The sequence below is a fragment of the Acanthochromis polyacanthus genome, chromosome 18 (assembly GCF_021347895.1).
Source record: "Acanthochromis polyacanthus isolate Apoly-LR-REF ecotype Palm Island chromosome 18, KAUST_Apoly_ChrSc, whole genome shotgun sequence".
NCBI lineage: Eukaryota > Metazoa > Chordata > Actinopteri > Pomacentridae > Acanthochromis > Acanthochromis polyacanthus.
In genome coordinates, this window is record NC_067130.1 from 14519740 (window position 1) to 14536768 (window position 17029).

The 17029-nt window shown below is 39.4% G+C and overlaps 1 protein-coding gene across 1 annotated transcript; it reads right to left on the reverse strand.

The window, feature by feature from the left end:
• Positions 1-1589: 1589 nt before the first annotated feature.
• aif1l (allograft inflammatory factor 1-like) lies at positions 1590-16203 on the reverse strand. The gene is made up of 6 exons (XM_022198240.2): positions 16047-16203; positions 15799-15860; positions 13525-13591; positions 8581-8622; positions 6885-7050; positions 1590-3659 (listed from the first exon to the last, which is right to left on the reverse strand). The coding sequence occupies exons 1-6, from the start codon at positions 16063-16065 to the stop codon at positions 3572-3574; spliced, it is 444 nt and encodes a 147-aa protein (XP_022053932.1). The 5' UTR covers positions 16066-16203; the 3' UTR covers positions 1590-3571.
• Between the last annotated feature and the right edge of the window lie 826 nt (positions 16204-17029).

Sequence of the window (17029 nt, forward strand, 5' to 3'; positions counted from 1 at the left end):
TAATCCACACCTTGGTCAAGTGTGGCTTTAAAGGACGATGATCAGACAATGTGACCCGTACATGGACACTCTTTTGACCTGTGACGGTAAAAGTCCACCTTAAAATGCAACTTTATTCAAATGACACAATGCCACACGTGACAAAAGAAAGATGAGACTGAGCTGTTGGCAGCTAGCATGGCAGTTAGGGTCAAAACCAGGCACTTGAATGTTCACACTGCCCCCATTTGTCATCTAAGAACTCATTTCGGACGGCATGATACAACAATCAGCCTGGATGGATGTGTCTGATGTGATCCTGTCCTTAAGAATGTCTGCCAACTTGTGCGATTCCTTTAGGAAAGAGCGGATCCCACAAGCAGCACCGACGTCATTACCTGCATGCGTCACAGATGTGTGACTCATCCCTCGCTTGTGATTTCTCTTCTGTGGCCTCACTCTCAATCTGTCCATTGCCATTTCCAATATAGTGCATACTTGGTTGTTCCATTACTTCCAGTCTGTTATACAGATCCCATGTGTGGGAATAACTAATACTTGAAAAATAATGGAGAGAATTTAATAAAAACATTACATGCAGTATTTATATTTTTGTTCAGTATTCTGTTATACCACCAGCTGTTAGCATTTTGAGACAGATGAAACACATTTAATCTGTCTCAAAATGCGTGGAAAATGGACCTTACTTATACTTCTCTGCTGATGGTCTTAATAAAGCAAAACAAAACATCATTTTTGGGGGAATTTAGTTGCTGTAGAAAGAAATCCTGATTTTTGAATTTACAATTGCTCAGATTACAAATGCAGAAACCTTAATTTCTTATAAATCAATTTAAGGCAGCTTTACCTCCGCTTTATTGTTAGCCAAATATTGCATTTGTGCTTTGAGCATCCAGCAGATGGCAATGTCGGTGCAGGAGAGGAGATACTGCTGGGGACATGCACTGCAGGATTACACGTATTTCCATGACAGCGAGCCATTAAGTTTTCATCACCGTGAAGGATAACCGCTCCAGTCATAACAGGCAAGACAAATCACACAAACAAAAATGAATCTACGACTGTAAGGCGGTGTGTGTTTGCTAAATCTTTTGAGCACATAGCAGAAGCAAAGTGACTGATGCCATATACAGAAATAAATGGTTGGTGTGAGACAGTGAAGTATGGAACAATGCGCAGAGAAGAGAGTGAGACTGACATGCTTTATAACTGAGGCCTGAAAACAAGAAATGCAGCAAAAGTCGCAAAATAAATCTGCTGCTAATAGTTGAACCAAACAGCAGCCCCACGGTCAGTGTCACTGCCATTACCAGGATGTTTTTTCTCCTACATGAGAATCCCGGCACTGTCCAACTCTTCGTCCTCCATTGTGCCTACATAAGCTCCAAGCAGTTTATTACATGCAACAGTGGTTATCTTTTTAATTACAGAGGTGCTTATTATAATCCCGGGCCCGCCTGTTATCGCGCTTGTTAAAGCATTGCTTATTATCCTCCACACCCAAGCAACAATGTGAACAGCCCCTACACACCACACAGAATGAGACACACATTCAAAGCCATTTAAGGGACAGTTTGCACCCACAGCCGTTTACTTTCTCATGAAAACATTTTATTGCTCAAGTGTACGTTTGCACGCAAGTACATAAAAATATGGAATGAAAGCATTTTTACTCTGAAACAGTGACTCAACTAGCAACGACAGTCAAAGATTCACACAGTTTGTTTTTATATCTTCATACAGAAACGGAATGGAAGATGAAATGAAATGCAGACATCGAGTTGCAAAAGTGATAATGCATTAGTTTCACCTAAACATTTATCTGCACAGACAGCCAAAGACGTGTCGCAACGTGATCTTTTACAACACGAGGACTCTCAATTGTAAACTTCCCAAGCTAATCTTTATGACTGTGGAGCTCTTTGTAAAGTGAGGGTGGGTCAGCTTGCATTATAATGTCTAAAGGAACACATACAGTAAATATTACTGCACCAAACATCATATTCACATTGTTAAACCTGTCATTTTTCACCCAAACTCAAAATGCCACTTGTTCATGCAGGATCTCTTCTACCTCTGAACAATTCAAAACATAGCAGGCCAGTGTGAGAAGAATTTTAATTCCTTTGGTGTCTGCAAACAATGTGCATCTTAACACTAAAATACGCAAGATTCCTACAAGACTGAAAACAAAGTAACATGACTGAATAAAACATGTTAGGTGTAGAAGTACCAATTTGACATTAAATAGTGAGTTATAGGAAAATTTACACAGGAGAAAAAGAGGCACAAATTACTGACAGTGAAAGAAACATGAATGGCTGGTTGATGAAACAATATGTGGGAGAAAGATAAATCCAACATAAATCACCCAACAAACAGATTAAATGCTTGCAGTGACGTATAAAACAATGGTTAGAAAAAGGGGATAAAACACACGACACATTTTAAAAAATACTACTCGTGAATTTCACTCACTCGGGATTCTGTGGAAACCAATAACAAAAAGTAATCAATGCAATTCAACAAACATCATTAAAACCATCTTAAATACCAACAAATGTTATTTCATGGTTTTCTGGAGTTAATAAGCTGAGAGGACTGCTTACACTGCTTAACACTTTTGTGCACTCTCTTCTCCAAACTGCGTGTTTAACTCTACAGCGTCTACAGTATCTGTACGTTGAGGCACTTGGAAAGAATATGATTGTACTGTGTGGAGTAAAATATGTACATTTGTTCTGCTTGTGTGCCTGTAAATCACACTCCTTCCAAAATGAACAGATGCGTAACCTCACAGATCTGAAACCGACCCAAATGCGCTGTGCTTCAAGCCACGTACTGACACTGAAAGTCCCGCGGTCAAGATGATCTCTTACACTTCTCTTAACTACGTGTGAGTGGATATTCAAAACGCAAAGCAGTACACTCATCTCCAGATAAAGTTATCACATCATGAGGTGGCTCCTGATAACTTAGCTTACTGATTCCAGATCAGCGTTTCAGCTTCAAGGGGCTGATGTCCCAGAGGAAATGAGCTGGCCCTGTAATCTCTGGCACCTGATCTAAAGCGAGACGTTGACTAAGATAAGCCTGGCAGGAATCCATGCTGAGGACAGTGCAAAAATGTGTCGGAAAAAACTGCTTCTTTTCCTTGTGCTTCTCCAAAAAAGTCCTACTCTTACGCTGTTGAACTGAATGCGTCTCAAAAACGGAAACAAACACAGAAGGAAAAGCAACTTAGTGGAGAGTTTGGAGTCTTCCCTTAAAATATAACCACGAAATACCTACTACAAAATTTGAATTTATCGAGGGGATTACGTGTACATCTACCACTGCTACATCTTAATTAAGGAAATAAAATGATGAATAATAATATTCACAGTCAAACATCATTTAGTGAGTGTTGGGCTCAGTCTTCCAAATAACAGAAACCTTGCACACATCGTACATATTCACAAAATAACATCCTCGATCACGGGTCCCACATTATTACGACACTCCACGTTATTCCACGCAACCACTGATGGTCCCTCTGCTCTACTAGCAGTCTGGAGGCTGACATCTACACTTAAGGCAGGCTAGCGATGTCCCGCTTTGGAGGAGGTCCTTCTGGCTTGCAGGGGGAGCCATTGGCTTTGTCTTCAAAAATAAGAACCCTGTGGACAGAGAAGTATAAGATCAATTAAATAAAATGGCAATATTCAAGGTATTTTGCTTGATATGCACATATGAATGCACAAAGGCCTATGTGAAATGATAGATGAATTAGTAACCTATAAGAGGTCACTCAAAAGTCAGAGTGTTTTCTGATATTTAAAAAGAAGAACAAATCAAAAAACGACTGCACATGTCTGTTTTGCAAGAAAATGAGAGGTTTTCACTGAGGACTTGCTTGCTGGTCGCTGTGTAGTTAGAGTTGCTAGGTAATTGCTGGGGCATAATGAGGTTGTTATGTAGCAGGTGGAGAGTTGTGGGTGATTTGCTGGAGCTGCTTGTGTGTTCGTGGGTTGTTAAGGTGATTCTGGCTTAATACTAAGGCAAATTTCACAAGTGCTTTGGTGAAATGTAGTATTTGTAGCAGTAGCACAGGATGACATTGGTGTGACTACTACATGCCAAGCAATCAAATATGAAAGGCTATATACATGTGCATGTCCCAGCCAGCATTTAGTGCAAAATATAAACATAGCCAGATTTGGCATTGGCTATTTCATACTGATGTCCGACAATAAAGTATAAATGCAGCAAATTACCGGCTTTACATTGGTTTTTGGGCGTGTTTGACCAAAACACTGATCACAATCAGTTCATGTAGCAATGATTTTCTCTGTTACCAGAAAGTAAATGCTGGATGCGTGAAATTTCAGAAAAGAAAAATGGACTCGCGTCCTCAAATAGCTTCTTTTGTATGACGAAGCCAGCCCTAATCCCACAGAAGGATTAAATTCCTATGACGGTACAAAGAAAAGCAGCAACTTTCTTCAAATTAGAAAGCAGAACAAGGTAATTTTTTCTCCAAAAAGACATTTTCCGTTTTAAAAATCAATTATTCCACTAATCGTGTCAACTGAAATTAACTTAAACAGTTACAAATAGACATTGAGCTTTGGCTTTATGTTTTCAGCACCCTGGAGAGAGGCATAAAGACAACAAAATGTCAATTTAAATGTAAAGTAGGATGATAGAAGGTAGATGAAGAAAGTGATTGTGGTGAAAATTAAAGTATAAACTGTAGGGTACAGAGCACCACAGTTACAGTCAAGGAATGAAGCAGTTGTGCAATAAATGAAAGGAATGAAAAGAAACCACACAAGGACTCAGAGGAATGGCGGTTTAGACTGTACACTGCAGAGTGAGTGATCTGACAGGAGCTATTCAGAGCGAATGCCTGTCTTAAATTTCCTTTTTTGGAAAACTCTGCAAAGCTCCACTAAGCCCATAAGGAGCAATGATCCCAACAACGAAACCGGCACTTAGAGATTCAAATATCTCTGATAATCACTCTTGTTTTTCATCACACTTTGTGACAACCTGGTCTGCCCCAATGCTAAAAGGAGACAGTCAAATCACTATTCACCAACAGCGACTGCTGATTCAGTGATCAATACTATAAATGCTGTTTGTGTAAATAAGTGAACGACTGTGGATGTGAATAAAGTTTCTGTGACAGTGATTCAATTCAGAATGAAGATGATGGTAGGACTATAACACATTACTGTGTCTGACTAATCTGATGAAACAACAGAGCTCAGCTAGACAAACTGACTGGCCGACCGTAGTGTAATTATATTGACATATACAAAATGCATGGACACACTAATACACAGAACGATGCGATATCAGTATGTAGTACTCCTGTGATCATTTAATTCAGCACATGCTCAAGTTTGGCTGACTAACAAAAAAAAATGATTTATGAAAAGCCTAAGAACAACAAACTGCAAAATAACAATCTCTGCTGTTGCTACCAGTTAACCAAATACTATAAGACTCATCTGCCATTCAAACATCTTAGGGAAACAAACTACAATGGCTGTATCCTTCTGTACTTTGTGTTCGTCTAATGCCGACTGAGCCCAATTGTGGAGCCTGACCTCAATCATTTTCCTCTAACTGCTACGAAATCAATTGTTGTCCTGCCAAATGCTTTGAATGAATGCTTTTCTAAAGCAGTTTTGTACCCTCCATTTCTCCCTCTTACTAAAGACAAAAACATCAGCACACAAGAGAGTTGTTGTAGACCTTTGCTGTTATCAGCAGGACCAGCAGGCTGCCGGTTGGAGTTGAGAATAAAAACATACATTACAAAGAACCGCATAGAAACTCTTTGTATACTATTTGATAAATGCACAGAATGTAACTACCAATTCTTTTTCCATCAAAGAAAATAATACACAGGTAAGTCCATATCACATACATCCTAAAGTGTTGTAGCATCCAATAGAAGTTTACTGCCATAAAAAACTTCACTACTCAAAATAATGATTCAAACATTTGTGGAGTAAAATGAACCTTACTGAGTTCTGTTTAAGCCTTGTCCAAAACAAAACAAACACTGAAGTGCCATTCTCTGGGTGAAAACAACACCAGCATTAGCTTTTCCTGGACTACAGAGATTATCTTACTAACTGGACAGGAAAAGCAGGCGAGAATGAGACGTTTATAAATAGCAGCCTGAGGAATATGCTTTTGAAAAATGGTTGAGGGCAAAGGAGTTAAAGTTATGCATTTTCTCTGCTGGGTGTTTTTGGGATTATGAGATTTGTCTACTAAAGGGTCCAGCCAGCTTAGTCCAGTGAAGCCGACATGCAGCACCCACACTGGTCCTGGCTCCCGCAGGCTGACCCAGTGAAAGACTGCATTAAAAGGCTTTTAGAAGGCTTACCGTGGCCACACCATTTCAAAACAGACGTCAATATCACACTTTACTCATCAGGGAACACTCAAAAATTACAATTCTACATTTAAAATGCATGATTTCTATTGTAAAAGACCAATTTTCTCAAAAAATCTGATAAGTTTGGGCATTTTTGACAGCTCTCCGTGATGGTCAGTGGTTAATCAGCCTATAATCTGTTACCTAAGCGCATGAGCACAGCTAAAGATAAGGATGAGTTGACTATGGATAGGCTATAGAGAAGGGTTTGGTTGCCATGGCGAGTAACAACTAATGCAGCATGTGGGTAGTGACATCATTGCTAATCATCCCTGAACCCCCTGCTGAAGAACAAAACAATTGGCTGACAGCACACAATACACATCTTCCCTCTCAGACACATAACACACACAATAAAGAAGCAGATGGTTTGCAGACAATCTGTGTATCCATAAAAACAAAATTTAAATTCTTCTACAACGCAAAGACACAAGATTTTACTTACAGTTTCAGCACAGCCGAGCGCTTTCCCAGCATCATCTTGACAAAGTCCCTGTAGTTGATGGTGTTGCTGCTGCTGCCGCCTGTGACTTCGACAATCATTTTTTTCAACTCCAAGTGGGTCTTGGGCACCCCCAGCTTCTCCATCATCCGCTTCAGACCCATCAGATCTGAGACAAGGTGCAGTTAGTGATCAGATTCATGCAGGTGGGAGAATATGAATCATTTTTACCTCCGCCAGGAGGTTATGTAATCACCGGAGTTTGTCCATTTGTCTGTTTGTCTGTTAACAGCATAACTCAAAAAGTAATGGACGGATTTTCACCAAAATTTTACAGGATGTCTGGAAGAGCAAAAGTAACAATCGATTAGATTTTGGAGGTGATCCGGATCACCGTTTGGATCCAGGATTTTTTTGAAGGACTCTGTACAATTGAGAGAGAGAGAGACAGAGAGACAGACAGACAGATGGCCTGGCAGAGGTATGCGCTCTCAGAGTGCTTTTCTAGTTATGTATTGGTTTGCTACTGTATGAAAACCACAATACCTATCTATCACTGCAAAAAATATTCAGAAATGTGCACTGTATTCGTACACCAGTGTAGCTAACAAAATGAAATGTAAAGGGATGTTACTGACTTGTTTATTTGCACTGATCTTTGTCTGGTAAAATGTTTACAGAAATGTGAGTTTCTATGAAATGTCTGTAAATTACAAAGATTTTCCATTATTTTAAATCTGATATATACATCAATTCACTATATATAAAATCATCTAAATTCTAAACCAACATACACATATGCGCGGTGTAAGTTTAGTCAGGCCTTCTACAGCCATTAGCAGATTGTGCTATGAAACTGCAAAGCATAACCTTAGCCTTAACCACATTTGGTGTAGTGGGTGGATGTGGGATGTACAAACATTGTCATCTGTAGCCGATTCTCTCTTTGATACATTTATGATTTCAGACGCTCTTTTGCATCATGTGCACTGGCTGCTGCCACCTTGATGTCTGACTGTAGTGTGCATCGTCTTGGGTATCTGAAGGAGTTGACCTGTATGCATTTACCTTGTTTGAATGTGAATAAGTGTGTTAGCATGCTAGCACTTTCTAATTACCACCCAGTACAGAGCAAAGTTGAGGTTGACATAAACTTTTTCATTCTGAAAGTAATAGGCTATAAAACAAGCTATTGGAAAACTCAAAATTGTGACCTGATTCAAGAGCTTGCCAGAAAAGTAATTAAAGTTCATATTCTGGCCATGTTTATGCCCAGTTTCATGGAAATCCATTAATTAATTGTTAAAACATTACAGACCTACCCGAGGGATCGAACAAGCACCTTTAGAAATATTCTGCCGAAGTGACTGTAAAAACCCTCACAACCTGCTCTACAGGAAATTGAACAGTTTCTTTCCAGACTCGCAGACACACCCCACTTCTACTGTCTGACATTGCAGTTTGCCTCACATCTGCTCAAAAACTCAAGTCCTTTCAATCTACTACTGTGGGTTATGGTCTCACTTTACATACAGGACACAACCATGACACATGAGCCAGTTGGAGCCCTGTCCTCACAGCAGCCAGACAACACACACACAGTATTAATTACTGTTCCTTCTTGTTGACACTGTGCATAGGTCAGCTAACAGTTGTTAACTTGGGTGCAGCTGGTGTTTTAGTGCTACTTATTACTCACCAATCTCGCCTTGGTCGTTCAGGTCAAACTCTGCGTATTTATCTGCAAAACAAATGCACACACAGGACAGTTTTACTAACAGTTGTGATTCACTCTCACCTCACACACACCACATTCGCTTGTTCAACATTTTAAATACTGATAGCCAGGCACATGTCAGCAAGACAGTTACCACACTCTGTCTAGTGATCTCAACATCTTACTCTGCTGACAGCTGACCTGGCAAAAGGATAGACACAAACAGCTGATAATGACTGCTGGGTTTTTGTGTGTGCGTTTAGTGTGTCTGTCTTGGGAGAAGCAGGCAAAGAGAAGCTGAGTGGAGCTGACATGTGAGGCACATTAATAGTGAGAGGGTCAGGAAGTTTAAAGAGCACTTTAGGTTCAAACACAGCAATCAGGAAGGAGAACAAAGATGTTTTGACTGAAAATTGCAAAGCCCAGATACAGAGGTATCCCTCATAGTAATGCACTTGAATTAAATGTGATCCTATTAGCCTGGCAACTTGCAGAGAAACTGCAGACGGTTGCCAAACACTTCCCACTCTCATACAAATTCTCAACAGATACAAACAATATTAAATGCTGAAGACATTTTAAAGTGCTGAACGCTCTTCTCTGAACTATGTAACTACTTAGTTTACAGTAAAAATGGTTGTAAAAGTACTATTCACCATTTGTCTTGTAGCTTGTTTTCTGTGACACAAAATGTTTTTTCTTTAAGCACAGAGCAACATACATATAAGGAGTCATTTAACATTAAGAAACTGTTAGATAAAACCCATTTTTCTTCAACTTCATGAAAAAGAAAAAGGTCAATAGCACTCTTAGCTATCTACAAAGCAAAGTTGGAGCCAGAAATCTGTTATCTGAGCATGGCATAAAGACAGTAGCTGGAAATAGCCATCTTTCATCTGGTTAAAGAAACTGTTAGACAAATTTGACAGTAATATTACAATCATGCTTTCAGTCATTTTCTACTATAAATGCAGAAAAGATATTCAGTTTACTGAGATATGTGACAAAGAAAAAGATCAAATCCTCAGATATCAGAAGCCAGAAAAAAGATAATGACAGCATTTTGAAATAATTTCCAATACCAAATTAGCTAATCGGTTAATAAGAGAATTCTGACAGCTTGATTCTTTTGTAACTCTTGGTTAGAAAGTAAAAACATGCAGAACTATTCCTGAAGCAGCATACCTGTTAGCTACCTGGAATATCAATTAGTGCTGAGTGGCAAGTTGAAATGATCTGAAATCAATAAGTTGGCTTGACATGTTGAACTACTGACTGTCAAGTCTATTTTTAATGTTATTTTTCTCTTAGAAACACTTCGTTCTCAGACAAAACAATATCGGGACAATACTTATCTGCAATTTTTCTGACAAATATTGTGATTTAATTTAGGATATAACTTTTTAAAGTCAAGCTTCAGTCAGTTTTAAGAGTGTAATGGATTTGAAAATATGTGATGGAGCACATTAAAACCATCAAAAGTGTGACTGTCACACAAGAATGACAACATGAATCTGTAAAACAATTGACAACGTTTAAACCCCTGGTAGGACACATTGCATCAGATATATCATAAATTACAGTCCTTGCAAGTTGCTAATTGTATTGTTTCAATGTGAAATCAATTGTTCAGCCTCAATCTGTAACAGTGAGAATAGTCCAAACTAATACTAGTAGTAAAAGTAAACAGTAACCATTGCATTTGCATTGGTTTATGAAAGCACACTGGTAGAATTTAACTAAGGTGGCTGCTTCTGTGCAACAACAAATGCAGATATTTTCCCGCTTTTTCCCAAATTTCCTCCATTCTCTTTTCTCTAGAAGACCACTTTAGTCGGATTACACTTGCTATTTCTGTCCCACAATGGAAGCTTTGTGTGTGTATTGGGAGGGAGAGAGAGAGGGGACTGTGTTAACTGTGTGAACCCATGGGGAGTGGGACAGGACAATGGTAACCCTGTTCGTAAACTCTGAGGAGTGGGCCTCCAAACACACACACATACACTCACACAGACACACACACAAAGCAGTTTTTGAGTGCGCCACTGGTCGTAGTGCAGCCTGTTGATCATCTGCAGTCACAGAAAATGGCTCAACTAAACAAAACTCAAGTCTTCAGTGTTTCCTCCTGACCCAGATTCCTTCAGCAACAGACAAAATGACAGTGCCATTAAACTCTGAGCACAGAGTTTATGATTATTGTCTACTTCTCTCTCCCATTCATAGAGAGGTGTGCGATGTAATTTGGATATGTATTTAATTGAATCTGTTCATGTGCTTATCCACCAAACACTCAGGCAGCTATCATCTGGAGGGGTTTTCCATTTCAAGAAAACAGATAAAATAGCTGAAGTGGATAGCTCCAGAGACTTCCTCTGCCACTTTGGCCAACAGATAGATAACCCAAGAATGTTCCCATCGCTATATAAGGTACTGACCCTCAAGGCAGGTCTGAGCTGGAATACAGGCTTCCATAAACAACTTGATTTCCGTTCTCCGTCGTATTGATCTATTTGAGACTACTGCAGTTATTACTGAGTTATGAAACACTTAAACCACAGGTATAGTAAACATACTGTCTGCAAATGTTTCTAAACTGTTATGACAGAACAAATTTTACTGAAGTTATCTCACTTTTTCAGCCATTACACAATGACATCAACATTGTCAAGAAGTAAACTTTCCACACGTACATGTTTTAGAACAGCAGACTATAGTGCTCTTTTCACTCTTTCACTCCTTCCTTGCAACTTGAGGACACATTGCAAACAGTAACTTCTCAAGGCTAATTCAGCATAATTTTACTGATGTCAATTTGCAAAAATATGAACTAACAAGGGTTAAAAAAAAGTGAGAGCATGATCTTCTCTTAAACAGAAGAGAAAGGATAAAAAAAAACAATGTGTAGGGCTGAAGGATGCAAAAACAAACAATTATATTGGGATATTTGTGCATTATTTTTCCACTGAAACCATACAAAATGATGACATGATTTTGGGGCAGTCTGCACCAAAACCTTCCCCATTGGAGAAGATGATTTATGAGCTGGGGCATCTCTGTAGCATCATTACACATCTTTTAATACTAATATGTTGTGACTGATTTCACCTTGATAAAAAAAAAATGTGGCTCCTACAACTTTCATTTGAACATTTTTGAGAAACTGTTAAGCCCTAACAGTGTGACAACATTTTTCCTGCTTGTTACAATTCCAAAAAAATCTTAGCAGAACGAGCCTCACAATGTCCCATAAAGGGCTTGCTGGGAGGGTTATTATGACTGAAGATGTACCTACAAGCAGCAAAATGAGAGAACTACAAAGTGTTAACAAAATGTTGGCACCATGGTATTTAATTTACAACAAAACTTGTGCTAACACAGAAAGATTTAAGTCACCCGATTTAAAAAAGAGGTGCAATACAGTGTGATTTGGACCTTGTTTCACTTGTTAACAAACCACTTCAAATAGGCAGATAAACCACACAATCAAAACCACTGCTGGGTGACGTGATCAACATTGATGATCTTTCTATAAAGCAATCCTTTGCTGGGAAACCACCCACCTAAGCAAGTAATGTCTAATGGTACTCCCTGATCACCTCCCTGTCACATCTCAAACAATGCTCAGGAACGGCTTAAGGAACATGACAAAGAGTTCCAGGTTCTCAAAACTCCCTAAATCCCGATCTGATAAAATAACCCCAGTGTGCACTTAAACAAGCCTCATCTACAGAAGCCAACATCTCGCAACCGACAGGAACCAAAAACCCACCGGCAATTTACTGATGACAGACAACAGGAGACCCCTGGTGGTCCTCTGTCAGTGATCCTTCAGGTTAAAGCTGTTCTTGCAGCAAAAATTGGAGAACCTACACAATATCGGACAGGCGGTCTTAATATTGTGGCTATTCAGAGAATGCTAATTTAGAATATTCAACTGAAAGATCAGCAGCAGGATGAGGGGAGGTTTTCCTGTTGCTCTTGTTGCTGTGTGAAAGCAACATAAATAATCTAATCTTACCTTCTACAAACGTGTGATCGTTTCTTTTGCTAATGGAAGCTTTAAGTAATTATTATCCCATAAGACCACCCCATGACCATTAAAATCTATAAAGTTGTACTTCATGAGCATCGTAGTGACAAACTAACAACTAATAAGACAGTATAAAATATAAGATTACCCAGTTATCTAATAATGATTAATAAAAGGACTTCCTGTATGACTATATTGGCATTACTGTGATTTGACTGACAGTTAAAAGCCATGTCAGGAGATGCTGACCTCTGGGTCACTGGGACAGTATGGAAACGACAGAAAAAACAGCAAACCTCCCAGGACCTGAGTGTTGGATCCTCTTTCTGTTTATATACTGCTGCTCCATTTCCTCCAGCAATCTAACAATGTAAGTAGGACACTCTAATATATTTTTCTCATTTCAAGACTCTTATTAGAACAAACAGCCATATGTTATTCTGTTCAGAATACGCCAGATATATTAAAAAAAAGATACTTTACATGTATCAAATGCATTGTATGTGTAACATCTGAAGAATAGGGAGGAGTTTTATCGTACATCATTCACTTTCTGTTCCTCTAATTAGCTTGTAGCAATATTTATTTATAATTCTGTTCCTGGGAGCTATGAGTTATACCCAGCAAAGTTCTGAATATTGTAACAACAAGCAGAGGAACGCCCCAGCACATTCCTCACAGGCCACTGAGGACTTGGCCTTGCAAATCTTTTTGAAATCACAGCAGTCTGTCTTTCCCACAGAGAAAAACAAAACGCTGAAAACTCAGGGCCGATGTGCGTGTGCAGCCTGCCAGGGTAAGACAAAAGCCAGGAAAAATGAACACGCACTCAAAAAGACAGCCACACAAAGGAAGATACTAACACAACTGAGCACAAAACTGGATTGACTCACTTTTGAAACCTTCCAATTTTTCAGGCAGGTCATCTTCATCCCTGTATTTCTGGTCTTCCATGTATTCCTGAGAAGGAGAAAGAAACTCAAGGTGATCAGATAAAAGCAGCTTTTACAGGCTTTGATCAAACTGAAACCTGAAAGTTGTGAGCCCTTTCTTGAGAAATTTCAGGAGTGCTATCCAATACACAAAAGCCCACACATATACACTAAGTCTATTAATCCGATCATGTCAAAAATTTAGACTTCAGAGTGATGACTCACAGTCTTAGCATGTTATTCTCCCTGGACTGCCTTTACTTATCATTGTGTTCATTAACTGGGACACCTCACAGGGGTGTAAAGGAGCCTGAAGGGAGCTTCTCTGATGAAATATAATGACGCAATATGCCGTGTGGGAGTGACCTCCTATCCTCACTGAAAGAAGGGAGAGCAAGAAGAGTGAGGTTGTTCTCTGTTGACCTCTATACGTCTGTCAAGCTCGTAATTAAGGGTAAAGAGATAAACGCCGCAACTGGATGTTTATCAGGGATGCCTGACTCAGCAGTGCTGAATCACTCCTGCAGCTCTCAGACAGGAATGTCCTTCCAGTCACCAGACAAGCATGCAAGTATATTTGAGCAAGTGCATGGCCAGTATTACAAGGGATAAAATCTGTTTATCAGGCTCAACATTCAGATCTAAGGCTGTAAATGCGGTGGCAAATTGTCAGCCAATTAGCTCACACCTTGGTGAAGATATGTAATCAGTGCTATTTGACAAAAACTGCCAAGCTGAATTTCAGGAAACATAGTGCAGACTCAGACCAATCTTGTTAAAATTGTGATACGGAGCACAGAACTTTGTGGCAAATGCGTTCTTGTAAGCGCCTTGTTTGGTCCATAGTACACCAAGACACACTAAGCAAACATATAAACATATGCAACTGGTCTTCTTTTATGACTTAAAAAGAACAAGTTCAATTTCATTTTCCAATCTACCACTTGGTTGTTTCATGATCATGTGTTTTTCACCGCGCGATAAAGACTGAAAATGAATAAAGTATCACATGTTGATGTTATATGCTTTTGTTTAGTTTCAGAAAATAGTGAAAAACAATGCAAAACTCCAAGATACTATATTAGAGTTTAGGTATTTGAAAGGAAATAAACAGTCCGCCACTTTAATGATTATTCAGGGACTTATTATTGATAAGACTTATCATTAATCAAGGAAAAGTTTCCAAAACTTGTGAGGTTTTGATGCCTTTCCTTGTCTAAAGCAAATGTTTTGGGGTTTTGGATAGCTGGTCTGATAAAACAAGATATTTAATAAGCTCACCGTGTGCTAAAGGAAATAGTGATGTCCATTTTATGATAAATGGACAAAATAAATGGCATATTAATCGCTAATGAAAATCATCACTAGCCTCAGCCCTGTTAAAGAAGGTAGAATCTGTCTTTTTGCTTTAACAATGGTTGTTTGATCTACATGTGTTGATAGAAGGATAACCTCCAGATCCATAAAAATGAACTTTCATCATCGCAGGATCCAATAATGCAAATGCACCCATGTTAATACAAGAGCGAAATAGATGACATTGTACAAACAAACCCTGGATTTAACCGCAGGACAGCTGTTATTTTTAGACCAAGGAGCTTAGGGAACAGGGGTCACTTCTGTTCCCATTCCTCTGCAGAACAAATGAAGAAGCACCAGATAACTGGAGCAGCGAGTGTTCTGCACTTGGAGCGACCTCTTTCTCGCGTGGCCGCAGCTGATGACAGCCAAAGCAAAGCAGGGAAACGGAGATTATACAGGCGTCCGGTTAATCTGAGGAGACTGCTGCGGCTATCTGACGAAACGAGACCCTGATGTGAAACAAAGGGCTCTTTCAGACACCTGTTTCCAGCCGGAGAGCGGAGTAGAGCAGCCAGGGTGACGGCTTCACATGCTCCCTGCTGCACATCGATGAAATCAGGTCAGAGGGAAACACCGAGTCCCTCAATAACAGAAATGTGTGGGGGCATGCAGCCGTTCAACAAGTGCCTCAGGACTGCAGACGGGGGAATCGATAAAATGCATCAGCAGCATCGCTATGGTCAGCGCCTATGCATGCGAATGGCATTTGTGGCATTAATTATTCACAGCTCCACTGATACAGCTCAATCCCAGTGCCGGGAATCCTCTATGTTGCGTTCAAAAACAAGGCTAATGCCAAGTCAAGTGTGCGCGAGCTCATTACATTCAAATTGCTGTCAGGCGCCGTTGGAGACATAAAGAGAACATGCGTACCTTGTTTATTTCTTCCAGTTTTTGCCTTTGCTGCTCCTTTAGCAGCCCAAAGGCTTTCCCACCTGAAAAACAACAATAAAAAAATAGGTTAATATAGCAGAGAGCTGTTTATTTTCACAGGCTTAGCTTGGACGGTAGCCGGGTCGGCCTCTGATGCTCTATTGTAACGTTAAGCTTTAGCTAGCGACACACATAAGAAGATGCCCGGGAACGAGGACAGAGCAGTCTGCTACTGTGGTATTGATTACCTTGAACATTTGAAGGCATCCCGGAGTTTGTGTCTGTTTTTATAAAGCCAGAAAATTCAAAAATATCCGAGCCAAAAGCCTTCCGCTACTGTCCGCCGTGGCGATACTCCTATTAACAGACTGGGCTCAATGGGCCACTCAGCACCGGTGTCAGTTGAACTGCACTGGCATAAAGAGCATCCGGTTAGCACTTTCGAAATAAACTACCAATCCTTTACACAGCGTGCAGGTTATTGAAATGCAGTAAATAATATAGCAATCAGCTTTGTTCTATATGATACTGTGTCGAATCAAGTCACACAGTGCTATTTATATAGAACATTTAAAATAACAGACACTGAGCTAAGTGCTTTCCAGCAGAGGAATGAGATTCACACAACAAATTCACTTAACAGGACCCCAAAATACTATAAAAAAGATTCACTTTGCTAATTTAAATATCAAGATTAAACCCCACAAAATAATTGATATATACATTTACTTCTCTAGTTTACATACTAAGATTAGGACCCTGCACTGCTATTTGATATACTAATGCACTACACTAATTTTCATATTACAAGTTAATATCATGGTTAGGTCCCACTGCAATGTAATATGAATTGACTTTACTCATTTAAACATTGATGACTCCTACTGTATTATTTATTACATAAATTTCCCTAGCAAGATTTAGAATCTGCAATACTATTTATTCTACAAGTTTACTTTACTGATTTAAATATCAATTTGAAATCTGACTTACACTGAATTTTGCAAAATGCTGGCTGTCTGCATGCCATAGGACCAATATCCTCCTTACTGTTTAGTTTTGCTTTCAGAATTTATGCAAATAATGAGTTTTTAACATCAGTGTTTGTTCATACTTTCTATCAGATATCAGAGGCCACATGGAGAGGTGGTTTGCGTAATCGTTCAGCGCAGCTTGGCTGCATTTTCTCTGTTATAGCAAGTCACAATCAATTTTTGAGCCTGACAGTACC

Coding starts and splice junctions, on each gene's coding strand:
- aif1l (XM_022198240.2), bottom strand. Junction 7,051..8,580: donor GAACGACCAAGGCGAGATTG/GTGAGTAATAAG, acceptor ACCTTGTCTCAG/ATCTGATGGGTCTGAAGCGG. Junction 3,660..6,884: donor CGCTCGGCTGTGCTGAAACT/GTAAGTAAAATC, acceptor CTCTGTCCACAG/GGTTCTTATTTTTGAAGACA.